At 37.1% G+C, this 14,883-nt stretch overlaps 1 protein-coding gene across 2 annotated transcripts in view; it reads right to left on the bottom strand.

The window, feature by feature from the left end:
- Positions 1-14,883, bottom strand: part of mllt3 (MLLT3 super elongation complex subunit) — a 57,572-nt gene that overhangs the window by 9,846 nt on the left and 32,843 nt on the right. For both annotated transcript variants that reach the window (XM_084109339.1, XM_084109338.1), the window contains exons 3-7: positions 12,756-12,838; positions 12,467-12,610; positions 10,795-10,833; positions 8,778-8,906; positions 5,789-6,367 (exon numbers count right to left, since the gene is read on the bottom strand). In XM_084109339.1, the coding sequence (XP_083965465.1) occupies positions 5,789-6,367; positions 8,778-8,906; positions 10,795-10,833; positions 12,467-12,610; positions 12,756-12,838 (974 nt within the window). The remainder of the gene's footprint in view (positions 1-5,788; positions 6,368-8,777; positions 8,907-10,794; positions 10,834-12,466; positions 12,611-12,755; positions 12,839-14,883) is intronic.

Below are 14,883 nucleotides of genomic sequence, written 5' to 3'. Positions count from 1 at the left end.
ACTGCAATCCACAAAGACTTCCCGAACAAATGGAGGTATAATACAAATCAGGCTTATTGTGGCAAATGGGGCAGAGGATAAAAGAGTAAGAAAGGCGCTCTGTTACAATTGCCTTCATGACTCTCCACTTGGCTGAAGTTTTGAGGTTTAAAGTTACATTAAAGTCCACTCGGTTTTTCTGCGCTGTGCTCACGTTAAGTTTAAATTTGTGCTCTAGCTGGATACGCATTTTACAAGCTTTCCGAAATTGCATGAGGTGGAGAAACATTCAAGAAAAAAAAACAGCAAGGAAGTTGAATGCGAAACTATTAACCTAATTCCTCTTGGAGAGCGGCCCGAGAGGAAATCTAAAGAAGCTATTAAAGTTAATCTGAATTAATTTGTTTACATTCTTCTCTGATGAGCACTTGGTGAAACTGAATCGGGTGTCTTGAACAAAACGTACAAGCTGAAGCCATTCAACTCCTCAGCGAATGGAAGAAGTGAGTGTGGGGTTTAGAATAGGGCAAGCATGGTGATTATGGCTAATGGCTAAGAAGGTTTTAGAATACTCTTGGGAAACGTTTGCTAATGTTATCTATTCAGTCAGAACGGACCGGGAGAACGCAAATTCGTGACTCCCTTCTCTTTACTTTACTAGTCAAGTCACCATATAGCGCTTTATAAAATACAGACTGTTTCAAAGCAGTTTCACAGTAATAAACCGGAAAAGAACAGAATCGATGATGCAAAATTCGTCCAATACATTTCCGTATGTAGTAGAGTAAACAGCGCCGACTATAAAACTATGGTACTTTATCAGTTTTTTGTTTGTTTGTTTGTTTGTTTAATGACAGATTTACTATTACTCATACTTTGGGTTAGGTATTTGAACAAACCCTTAACCTAAACTAAAATATGGATATACATTACCGTTAAAAAGTTTGGGGTCAGTAAGATTTGTAATTTTTTTTAAAGAAATTAATTATTTTATTCAGCAAGAATGCATAAAATTTATCATAAAATGACAGTAGAGAACTTTCTATTTATCAAATAAACCTTAGAAAAAATGTATGACAGTTTCCTGAAAAATATTAAGCAGCACAACAGCATATTAGAACGATTTCTGAAGGATCATGTGACACTGAAGACTGGAGTAATGATGCTGAAAATTCAGCTTTGATCACAGGAGTAAATTACATTTTAAAATATATTAAATTAAATTAAATAATATTTTACAATATTACTGTTTTTTACTATATTTTTGATCAAATTAATGCAGCCTTGGTGAGCATAAAAAACATTTTTTCAAAAATATTTAACTTTTGAAAACTTTTTAATGATAGTGTATGATAATGTATTTTTAATAATGGACACACGTGGTAGCCAACCTAAAATTGTGCAGCTTCTTGAGGTGTGGTGTCCTATTACTTGGAATTTCTTTGTATTTATATTACAAAATGGGCTGGAAAAATCCCAGAGACAATGCAATGGGAGATGTGAACCATATACACTGGAAAAATGTTGCTGCAATTAGTTATTTAAATTAACATACTTTGTTGAGATAACTTAAATATCCAACTTTTCTGCACTAAAGTTAACTAAACTTAAAATTTTTAAGTCAAGCACAAACATTTAAGTTGAAAACACATTATTACTTATTCTATTGTTGAATTTTAAGTTGTGGTGATAAATCGCAACAATAATTTTTTTTACAGTGATAGGGATGCAAAAACACCCATTAACCCCTAGCAACCACACACAACACCTTAGCATCATGGCGACCATCTATGGTTTTACCTGTTCACTATGGCCTTACTTCACAAATACAGTTACTTTCCATCCAGCCCTTTCCAAATAACCCATTCAAACTCACATCCACACCATATCCTCACATAGCACTCAGCAGAAACTATTCACCACGGGCATCCTCGCCATGCCTTAAACCTTCAAAAACACTGCAACGAATCGAAGGCTGGATATAACAGTGCGCTATAAAACTGTTACGGCTCACTCACTCGACCGGGAGCGACAGTGGTGCTAGTGAGAGTTGCTGGCGGGGGGCAGGTGCTAAAAATCTCCCGTGAAGTGAGTTGACAATAGGGGCTGCCAAAAGTCCTGCAAGCAGGGTGGTAAAGACACTTAACTTCTACCCCTCGCCGAGTCTGTGGAAGAGCAAAGTTGTTTCTTTGAAGTTCCTTTCCCTTCATTCTCACTGTTTTTCCCTTCAGTCTGCATTTTACTGCCTGTTTGTCCGTCTGGGAGCCTAGCTGACATCAAACGCATGGCCAGGGTCCTCCGCCGTAAATCAAGCGCAGGCCGCACCCCTCTTCCCAAACTAGACACTTGTAAAAGCTCCACGAAGAAGCCCTGCACCCCTTAGACAATAAAACTGAAGTCATCACTCATTGAGGAAAGCCTCGTATAGATCTTGAAGTATGAAGATCATCTGGAGTGTCCCCGAGAACATGGAGAGAAACACAGAGCCTTGCTGTCACCCGAACTTGAGTAATGGGAGAGCTGTGGCTATGCAGTAAAATGCTACATTACTTTTTTTTCCAGAGCTAATGAAAAAAAAGCAACTTCCATCAACATGGACATGGTTTGCAGTTTGCGGTGACATGCAGACCACCAAACTAAACCGATGCACTAAACCAGTCAAGCTCCGAACACACACACACACAACTAAATGATTAAACAAGGAAATGTCAAGAATAAATGCTCTGCCGTTAACAGACACACGTCAGCGCATGATATATATAGTTGTCGTCAAACATTTTTCTGAATTATGATCGGCAAAATAATCCCTTTTAACCAATTAAATAAATGTCAAGATGCTCGTAACGACTCATAATTCTTCACAAGTCTGTATTTACACTTGAGCGCTTTGCAATAAACACACACAAAACGAAAGACACACAAGCTTCAAGAGTTTAGCACACAAAGTAGGTGGTCACTAGCAGCACCACACAGCTGGTCTGTGGCTTTACGACCATCGCCTCTGCTGTGGTGCCGTAAATCTAGCAGTGGCTCTGAAGCTGGCAACTGCTCTGCTTTAAGACTATTGTCCCATTCCCTTCAAGCTTGTGAAGCTCTTCGCTTACGGAGGACGTCACATAAACAGATTTTAGGACTGGGTTACAGCCACTCCCACCAGTCTTTTCCGCTACATGACAACATGCGATTTGGATTAGGCCAATGGCTGGGACACTTATCTTCCTTTAACCTGTACTTAAATATAGCTTTTGTTAAGAAATGTTAGTTATCAACATTTCAATTTAGCTTTTTCTAATTTATTTCAGCTGCCAAGGCAACAGTTTAAGTTTTTTAAGCTTATACATATATATATATATATATATATATATATATACACATATATATATATATATATATATATATATATATATATATATATATATATATATATATATATACACACACATATATACATACACAAACACAAACAAAACAAATATAAACTTGCTTTTTTTATTACAAAACTGTGGTATACTGAACAAATTGTGTCTCTGTCATAAATTAATTCAATTATAATTAATATTATTATTTCTTAAGGATAAAAAAAAATCTATTTAGGGAGCCCTTACTTGCACATTACTATAATATTAAAGGTTAACAACAGAGCCCAAACTATTAGCCTAAATTCAATTGCTATTTATTTTTATTTAATAATAACAAATGGTATGCAAACATGTAAACTACACATAAGGCAGTTTTGCATGAACTTCTAAATCTAATTATAAAATTGTTGAAATATAATATTAAAAAAAAGACAGAATTTGAAAGACAACAATGTCTCTTATCGAAAGTAACAAAACTCGGAGCTTATCGCAATTGTAGGTGGTTAATGGTGGTTATAGGCTATAATGCTGTATTCGTCGTGTACACATAAGACACGTACCGAAAATTTCACAGGACGAATGCGTGTACCGTTACATCCCTAATTACTATTTAATCAAATGTCATGGAAGAAAAATTAGTTTTGTGACATAAGGTAAAGTGAGGTCAACCTCAACAATGGGCCGGGGCAGCAGGGGTATCACGGTTTTTCGGTTTGGTTTAAATATTGTAAAACCCCTAATATATATTATATATTACATATGGCACACAGAAAACATTAAGACCATTATTCATTGACCTGTCCATTTAATCAATCTATTCCTAAAATAAAAAAGTATTAGGGTCTAAAAGTGGTTAAAACCATGGATGCATTATTACTATTGTTACCATAACTACTATAACAACTAAAATGGCATTTGTATAATATAAGTGAAGTAAATTCCTTCACAATAACATTTATGAAAAGCTACCATATTTACTATACTTTACTATTTAACTGTGGTAAACCCCATGGTAATGTTTGATAAGAATTGTATGAAAGTAGGGAAATCAGTTATTTTTAGGATAAAAAGCAAAATGGGAAACTTTCTAGGTAGCAGGATATAGAACTAACAAGAGATGCACTGACAGCAAAAATGAGGTAAATGATCCATCAAACTGTCCATTTAGTAAATCGGTGTCTTGAACATTTTTCACTAATGTTTGTTACAAGCTTAGAAAAGGGTCTAGGGGAAAAAAAGCAAAGGCAATTACAACTTCCTCTAGCAAAACACTCCTTTACTGCCTTTCTAAAGACAGAAATATACTGTGTGAATGTTAGTGGTAACGTAGATCAGAACAGGGCTACCGGGGCCTTACAGACCTGGTGACCCAAAGAAAGCAGCACCTGGTATTCGTCAGTTGTCATAAACACTGAAGTTTCTTTCCTTCCCTCTTTTTTTAAAGAGCGAGTTTAAAGGAAAACTCTTAGCTATTCATGGTGTCCTTTCTCCATTCTCCTCGGGTGTCATAAAACCATAAATCTCATCTCAGCACTCGCCTTCTAGCCAATAAAACAGCCCCCGTTTTATGACCTGCTCTCTTGCTGAAGGTAAATGAGCCTTGCCACTGGTGACACTGCCGAAGCTTAAAACATTCTAACATAGATCTACACGAACTACTTCATTTTTCCAGTCCAGGAAAAGTGACGAATGAAATCAAGACTAAATTCACTGACTAGGAAATTGCCAGTTGAGCAGCACAATTTTGCAACCTTGCCCCTTCCTCGTGTCTGGCAGCGATTCAATCTGAAACATACAATCCTCAATATGACGAGATTAAATTGATACTACATCAGCAACCTAAATAAGCAGCCTTTGACCAACTACCAGATTTCCTTTCCTGAAAAGCCGAGAGGTGTAGCAAAGGACGGCACCCAAACCAGACAAATGGTCCCTCAGCACCTGGACACCCACCAAGTTTATTAGATCCCCTCTTGCACCAGACCTCCATTAGCCGGTCTCAACCTCTTTGTTTGATGTTTACAGAGAATCGCAAATCCCAGAAAAAGTCTCCACTAATAGTCAACTACATTGTTCGAACACCAAAGCTCATACCAAAACCTAGGCTCTGAAATCTATTGTACTTTCCCATCAAATTGGTCCCAGTACTTGTACAATAAAATGGCCTTACGCACTGAGCTAGAGATGCACAACATCATAATTATTTTCAATAAATAGCGATATTACTCACGTAAATAGTACCGATATATTGTGCATTCCTACATTTAACAATTATTACAAAGCCCTCAATTTGTCGTTAGCGAACTGTATTTCCATAAAGGTCATTATTGCTCGCCAGATGTTTGTAGAAACTACAAAACCCATTTGAGGGGCAACTGACCAACTAGGGAAAATGAGGGACTAATTTTCATATTGTTATGTTCAAGTATTATGATTGGAAATTCACTTACGTCTGATCTTGTGAACATGTTGTCGTCCATGTCCGAGTCGTGCGGGTCCAACACTTCCTGGAAGGGCGGTAACGCTGGCGGTTTTCTCTTCTCTGAAAGTTCACTGTTTTGTAACCTACTATGCCGGATTTGCGGCTTGTCTTTCAAAACTTTTTTATCCGAATGGTGGTGCTGTAGCAAAGTGGGACACGCTTGCTGCTTTTGCGAGCTCTCCGAAAAACTGCTTTTCTGTTTTTTGGTAACATGGCCTTCAGTGTCCAAAACAGGCCGCCGTTTACTTTGTCCCAAGCTTGAGAAGCTAATGTCAGATGACCGCGGCTCCTTCGACGTGGTCTTGGGCTCCTTAAATCCCATTTGGGGAACGGTGCGATCTTCCTGAATTGGTTGATTCTCTTTGGGTTTTTTGGAATCTTTCGAGAGTTTTCCAGAGTCCTTGCTGAAATCTCTGAAGGCACTTTTGGACTCCTTTGAGTCTTTGGAAGGCTTGTCCTTATGGTCCTTAGATGGTTTGTGGAGCTTGAGGGAGCTGCTGCTAATGTTGTTTGTGGTTGTAAGAGCACTGGTGCTTTTGGACCCGTCCTATAATGAGAATTTGACAATATTAGGAAAGATATCCAAGAAGTCTAAGATGAATGAATTAGTTAAGCATTGTATCCAAAGGGACAACCATTAAAAAACCATTACTAAAACTACTATGGTGGCATCATTTTACAGTGATGGTACAATAGTATTTTAATATACACACATTATGATTTTATGACTTATATTCAGCAAGTGCACATTAAATTGATCAAAAGTGACAAATCTTTTGCAACATAATAAATGTCTTTACTATTTCAAATAAAAGCTGCTCTTTTGAACTTTCTGCTAATAAAAGCTGTTCTTTTGACAAAACAAAATGATTCTGTTTGCATCATTGAATCATTATTTACCTGTTTATCCCTATAAAGTGCCTTTGAAACCATCTATATTATATAAAGCACTGCATGCTGTAAATTAAGGAGACTTGACTTTCTATTTATTAACAAATCCTGCAGCACAACCGTTTTCAACATTGATAAAAAAGCAGCAATGTAGAAAGGCTGCAAAAAAAAATCCAGCTTTGCATCACAGGAATAAATTACATTTTTAAATAAATTGAAATAGAAAACAGATATTTTAAATTGTAGTAATATTTGACAATATTACTGCTTTTACTGTATTTTTGTCAAATAAATGCAGCCTTGCTGAGCATAAGAGGTGACTTCTTCCGACCACAAACTTTGAACGGTAGTGTATCCCATAAATCCTTATTAATGTGCCATGGTATTTACATGGTAAAAAAAAAAAAATTGTACTTTTTGTTAGTGAAATGAAGAACAATAAATTAACAACTGCTATAGATATTCAAATATTGAACTTTCCAACCATTAAAAATTGACAAATAATGTGTGTGCTCAAGCAAACAAATCAAACCCATATGTGATGTGAAACATTTCCATAAACAATTGTTCAGCATGATCCGGAAAATAATACCACTGGGGGAAGGACAAACTCAGAGCTATCTGGGAGGCAACCTGGGGACGAAGCAACAAGCCTTTCGTTTACTTTAATGACAGGGTTATGCAATCTTCAAGCTAACTAGCTCCTGTCAATAAGTCATTGATGCAGTTAAGTCGTTAAGCAGTCTAGACAGAAAGGGAGTTCCACCCTGCCTAAACATCTTTTATTTTGTTATATCTGCTACAGCTTTCACGAGAAATGGACAAAACCTTTTCCTCCCATTTGAAACGGTGTTGCAAACACATTGAAACTGACTTTAAAACGACATAAAAGTCCTTTTAAATGGTCTAGAAGACAGCAATGTTCATGCCAAAAGTATTTAGACTTCAATCGGTTATAATGGACATGCTACAGTACATTTTGTCAGCAGACAAAGAGGTAGAAACCTCTATTCTCTTCATTTAAAATCTGAACTACCGTGATCATACATTTTTGTGCTATTGGAGCTTAGTGCCAAAACGCATGCAATATTTCTCCAAGAAAACTAGTTTTGCATTTCTCTCTGTCAAAACTTTTCAGGCAACCATTATGGTTGGCAATCAATCAACCTTCAAAAAAATCTTCAACCATAACATCAACATCAAGTGGAGGAAGTGGAGAAGGACAACAAAGTGCAGATTGTGGTTTTTGTTTTTACTAAAGTGACCGGTGTAGTAGTGCAGGGGAGGTTGGCTGCGAACGACCCCTGATCTGTCAGTAATCCATCACACGCAAGGGCCTGTTTGGATTGGGAACTGTTTCCATGTGCTCCGGGGACTCTTGTAACTTCACTGTAAGAGCTAGCGTACAATACAAGCTGCTTAGCGGCTAAGTGATATTGCACAGGAGACTAAAAATAGACCTAAATCAAAGAAACCTGGCAGTATGTAGTCAAGCAAGATTCACTAGCATTACGGCTAATGTGGTTTAATAGATGCGAAGATAAAAGGCTGCATTAGTTTCTTAAAAAACAAAAATACTGTTTTCCTTCATTAAAATGCCATTTCGGACTGATTCACAACAAAGTGTCGGATAAATGTAAACGTGTTATGTGTAGATACGAATCGGTTACACTTTATTTTAAGGTGTCTGTGTTAGTGTAATTAAATATTTAAGTACTGAGTTTAGGGTTAGTTGCATGTAATTATGCATATTTTAGTTATTACTTGCATGAGTAACAAGGACACTGTACCTAAAAAAGTTTTTCGCACATGCAGAACGCCATTGTAACGGGACACCGGGCGAGTTTGTTTACGTCATCGGAATGTTAGCATGTGCTTTCTCCGCAGCCAAGAAATGCTTGACTTAAGCCAAGTTTCACATCTCTAAAATCCTCGGATTTAAATTGCCCCTAACGTCTTTCAACTTGCCAAATATGCAGGATTAGGCAGGATTCCTTGGAGAAACTGGGAGTCATGCAAAGTTTTCTCAAAAGTTCAGACGCTCAAACTTGGAGATCCACACTCACCTTTGACCCTGGGAAAGACTTGCTCTTTTTCACATCAGAGAAGGTCAATGTTAATGAGCTGCTGGGTAATGTGGGCAGCTTTAGATGCTGCCCGAACAGAGAAGTGGAGCCCTCCTGCATTACCATTACCTAAGAGATGAAAGACAATGAAAGAAATTAATACTTTTATTCAGCAAGGATGAACTAAATTGATCAAAAGTGATAGTAAAAGATTGCTATTTCAATAGATATCTAATGCTGTTCTTTTGAACTTTCTACTCAACAAAGAATTCTCAAAAATAATGTATCACGGTTTCCACAAAAAAGATTAAGCAGCACAAATGTTTTCAACACTGATCAGCATATAAGAACGATTTCTGAAGGATCGTGAGACACCGAAGACTGGAGTAATGATGTTGAAAAATCTGCATTTTAAAATATATTTAAAAAGAAAGTAGTTATTGTAGTAATATTTACAATATAGAATTGTAATACTTTCGAATGTTAGTGTATGCTACAATCAGTTTTTTTGTGTGTGTGTTTTACTGACATGAGCCTCTATGTTTCATTGTACACAAAAACCCTGTTTTTCCACACAAAGCAAGGAAAAGGAAAGTTTTTTTCAGATGCAGAGAAAGTTACATTAAGTGTGCATTAAAACATGAAAATGGTAAACTTCAAAAGGAACTTCTGTTAAACTAGGGCTGAGTGGAATATTGAGTTTGTAGAATATATTGATTTATACCATGGTCTGGGTGAATACTCGATTCTGATTGGCTGCAGGGTGTCCATTAAAAAGTGATAGAGGACACCTAGTAAATAAACCGTCAGGCGTAACCAGGGAAACCAAGTTATTGTTTGTAAAACTTTAGATTTCGATTGTAAAACTAATTAAAATATAAACTAATGTTTTAAAATGTGTTATTTGGCAAGTGACCATGGTATAAGCGGGTTAATGCCCTTCGAGGTGTCCATTGTCAGGTATTAATGGACTTCGGCGGAGGCAACCGTCCGGCGCGCTCGCCGTCGTCCATTAATACCTGACAATGGACACCTCGTCGGGCATTAACCCTTACATATTTGTCATAAATGATATAGGATAAGGCAATACCATTATATCGATATACAGTTTGATATTACGAGCTCATCTGAAAAATAGCGGAGGGCACAGAATGAGTTGCTGCGAGGAAAATGCATAATCCAATTTGTACTAAACATGAGACAAGCTTTATATTAAGGGCTTCAAAATAACTCGTAAGATACAATTAATGTGTATAGTTTAAAGCAGCTTTATCCGCTCTGTGCTGTCGTGTCTCAGGACCGGAGCTGCGGCGGTTCCAGTGACACTAACGTGAAACCAGACTTCATTCGCCTCAATGGAAAGCATATTTACACTGTCTGAATCATTCCCTATCCCCTATAGTGCACCACAGTACGTGCCATTCACTATATAGAAAATGGTAATATTGTGAACAAGTGATTTTAGCTGCAGCTTCAACAGCTATTTATACTGTAGGGGGCGGAGCTTCAGAATCTAGAGAGCATTTGATTGGACAGAAAATCTGATGAGAAGCTGAAGTGCAGAGTGATGTCATTAAAATCATTGATCCGTATTGGCGGAAGTGAGAAACTGAGTTTTGAACACTTATATCTTCTAAATGCAAATGTTGTCACTGTTTTGGAGCACACTAGCTTATAGATAACAGTAAGACTAACATATTCATACTAAAAGCCAAACAAATTCAATCTTGATTTCATGGGGAAACCCTTTTTTCTTGAAAAAGCCTTCATGGTTACATTCACTATATATTTGTTTTCATAGCCTTCAATATTTTTGTTGTACAACATTGGGCAGGATGGGAAAAAAAACATTTTTACAAAATAAATACAAAAAATGGCTTTTTTTTAACCAAATAGAGAAAAAAGTAGAAAATATCAAGATATATATTTGTATATTGCCATTCAGCCAAAAAAAAAAAAAAAAATAGAGATATGATTTTGAACACATTGAAACATTTAAAATGGAGTTTGTCCTTACTTTGGAGTCCTCTGAAGATCTTTTGTGAGGATCCCGTTGCTGTAAAGGACAAAGTACAGATATTACAGTCGGGGAAAAAAAAGGACTATGAATCAACACAAACCACCACAGACAAACAAACACTCTCTAACACACATTTTGGCAAGAAGCACTCTGCTTACTCCTAGCCTGATGTAATGAAGAAATGCCTTTCAACAGCCAAAACAATCAGGTAAATTGGAAAGGACCTTTCTCAGTCACCACCTCGCTAAATTGATATTGCTCTCTTAATTAAAACAACTTCCCGCGCAACTGCCGTTTGCCAATAAACGCTTTTGATTCCTGTCGTGCTTCATCTGTAACCCAGACAAGCACCAGAGGAGATGTTGTCGTACCCCCAGCCGTAAAACATTTGAATTACTGGAATGAGGCAAGAGAGGGCAAACTACAACTACAAAGAGGGCCCTCTCAAGAATCATGACTTTAAATATGTCTTAAGGGTAAAAGCTTCCCAGTTCATGGCTAATCCACACTAATGTGCTTTCGAATGCTGGTGGAACTTCAAAACGTGTCCAAGATCAACAAAACGAATCAATATAAGCCAGTTGATTCATAAAAAGCACGTGGATCCCTCTGGAAGGGGCCCAAAGATAACTCAAGTTTCCTGTAGTGATAGATGGTCGTGTCAAGACTAGCCCAATCAAATCTTGTAAAGTTGCTTATTGTCTTGGGTGATGGGAACAGTAATTCCATTAGGACCGATTGCCTGACATTGGCCTTCATCTCTGGAAGACTGTTTTGCTAGCGCTAGCACAGAAAGCAGCAAGGTATATCCTTGCATCTTTCACCTGTGAACAGAGTGCACGTATTTTAAAACCACATGGGGCTAGCTAGTCACTTCCTCTGCAATGAACACCTTTTCTAATGAACACCTGATATACCAGCACCCAAACTCTGGAATAGTCTTCCAAGCCTTGTTCGGGAAGCAGACACACTCTGTCAGTTTAAATCTAGACTAAAAACTCAACTGGCATACACATAACCTGGCATACACATAACACATTATCAATTTCTATTATTCAGATCAGTTAAATGATTGTTAGGCTGCATAAATTAGGTCAACCAGAACCGGGAAAACTTCCTATAACAATCTGGTTTCTCCCAAAGTTTTTTTCTCTATTCCGTCCCCTGATGGAGTTTGGGTTCCTTGCCACTGTCGCCTCTGGCTTGCTTAGTTGGGGACACTTAATATTCAACAACAATATTATCTGACTGTACTGAAGCTACTGTATGAGAGCTGAACTGAGCTGGGCGATGACATAATTTTTGCAGAACTGCTTTATAGATGAAATTAACTCATTTAATAATTGCTGATCTTAACAAAGGAACTGAATCAACACTGAACTGACTTCAGCTGAACAAATGAAACGCATCATTTTCCTGCTTATCACTGTAAAGCTGCTTTGAAACAATCTGTATTGTGTAAAGCGCTGTATAAATGAAGGTGACTTGACCTTTTGAGATTTAATGAATAAGTAATTGCGAACGGTTACAAAATACAAATATTTTCTCAACCACCTTTGAGACGTACATTAGCTCAGGAACTGATCATGGAAATCACATGACTCCAATAATAAAAAAAAAATCATAAAAAAAGACCCGCCCATCTTGTCCCCAGAGGTGAGTCACGTACCCCTCCGGCCTTGAGCAGCTTCCTGCGAAACTCTTCAGTAGGGTTGTTGAACGTGAGCTTTTCACACCGGAGATGATTGACAGGTGGGTGGCCCTCCAAGTGCAGGAACAAATCGTAGTCAAAGCGCACTTTTTTTGGTTCTTCCTGGTGAAAAGTGACAAAAATATTACTCAATGTACATAGTCACACAGTGCTGTCTGAATTGGTTTAAATTTAAGTAACGGATCAAATGCACTTGTTTAAAATGGATAATAATTCACAAATTACAGGTTTGCTCAAAAGACAGTACCTTATTTTTAAAGTAAACTTCAATAGGCAAGATGAATCCAGCGTATCCAGACTCTTCAACTTTATATGGTGGATCCTTGCACACTGCAAGAGAAAGAAAGAGACTGTTAGTTTAATTTTAGCATGAAAATCACCAATACTTTAAGCAATAAGGGACAAATAGGTGTGGTGTATTGTGAATATAACCATGGCGTGGTTGTTGTTAGGTACAACACCATGCTTGCAATTCCTTTAGTCGTAATATGAGTGCATTTTGTAAATTGCAAATACATTAAAAGAAAATAATGAAATTTACTTGAGGATCATAAAAGGATCATAAAACCCAATTGCACATTTTATTTGTTATGTAAACAGTTGGTTGCACATCAATGAAAACAACAATAGCACTCATTATGTTTATTATTAAGGGAAGTCTGGGCCATTTCATTCTTCCAGTTTAAAAAGAACCAATGTCATGAAAAGTGAGGTGTGTGTGTGTTAATTCGGACTCAGAGTGGTGATTGGCTGCCGTGGCTGGAGAGTACTTTCCATGTCATCAGTTTCTGAGCTTTTCTCCACATTACTAAACTCTTCTAATCCAATCACTGCGCTGTATTACGCATGAGCTCTCATTACAGCAGAGAATTCAAATGTGACGAGACCTCTGCCTGTTCGGCTTTGTGTTCGGACACGTGTCGTATGTTTTCCAAGTACAGTAAAGCAAAAGTGTTGTTTGCATATTTTTTCAACACATGAAAAATTGACTGTAACAATATTTAGTAAGTACCAACATGAGAGCGGTTTCTGCTGAGAACACTGCGATGAGTTTAACACTCGCAGCGCGCATCACAGTTCATATCTGGACCGGAGCAAGCGCGTTTCAAGTTATGGATATATTTCACATACTCTAGTGCTCAAAACATGAACCGGCACCGTGTAGGCTATGTGCACATATTTCATCCATGTCTTCTTCAAATGATATACATATATACATAAAATGCAGTGGCATCTGATTATGAACACAATGGCACAAATTATTCTGATACACAATGATGTAGACCAGAAATTCAAAGAAGAATAGACAAAAGAAGTAACTTTACTCTTTCTGTGTTAAACTGATGATGTAATTTGTCCAGAGATTGTAGTGCTCGTAAATGTAATGAACAATATAAGAATATATATATATATATATATATATATATATATATATATATATATATATATATATATATATATATATTCTTATATTGTTTATTACACGTACACACACACACAAGTATTTTTACAGAAGTCTCTTGAGCTCATCAAGGCTGCATTTATTTGATCTAAAATACAGTAAAAACAGTAATATTGTTGCCATTTGAGCTGCCATTAATCCAGTCTTCACTGTCACATAATCCATCAGAAATAAAAAATATATAGCCCATACATAAATCAACTTTAAACAAATTGTCTTTATTCATAATGAACCCTTTGTGAACATTAAACTTCATTGCCAAGTAAAAATATATGGTGAAAAGTTGCAATAAAGTCCACATCAGCACCTCGTCTCAGGGAGGCGTTCTAAAAAGGTTCATTGCCTCTCAAGGGAACTTATTAGTGTTTAGACTTGCAGTTTAAATGACCTGGAACGTGTGTGACATCTTTCGATTAACTGCATTATTTATATGTCTTTATGGCCAACTCCTTTGTGCAACATAAAAACAATGCGCTTCAATCTTGTTAGTTTAAATTTATGGCCTTCATCAAGATACACTACTTATGAAAATAAACTGCTCCAAAACACATTTAGTTTTGCTAACACAAATCATTCATCATCATCATCATCATCATCATCATCTCAAAACACCAAACCTCTGCAGTGAATACATTTTCTGTGTCAACTCTTGTTTTACAGCGATGCCTTGCTATTCATCCACAAACACATCTCAGCCTTTTTATCTCTCTTTTACACACACACACACACACACACACACACACACACACACACACACACACACACACACACACACACACACACACACACACACACACACACACACACACACACACACACACACACACACACACACACACACTTCAAGGTACAAAGGAAAAAACATCAGGCTTGGTCCCAATTAGTCACTTCAGGATAAACACCCAGTTTAGGT

The sequence above is a fragment of the Abramis brama genome (assembly GCF_963993115.1).
Source record: "Abramis brama genome assembly, chromosome: 3".
In the NCBI taxonomy this organism is placed as follows: Eukaryota; Metazoa; Chordata; class Actinopteri; order Cypriniformes; family Leuciscidae; genus Abramis; species Abramis brama.
The sequence above is the reverse complement of the archived record's forward strand: the minus strand, read 5'-3'. Positions and strand labels throughout refer to the sequence as shown.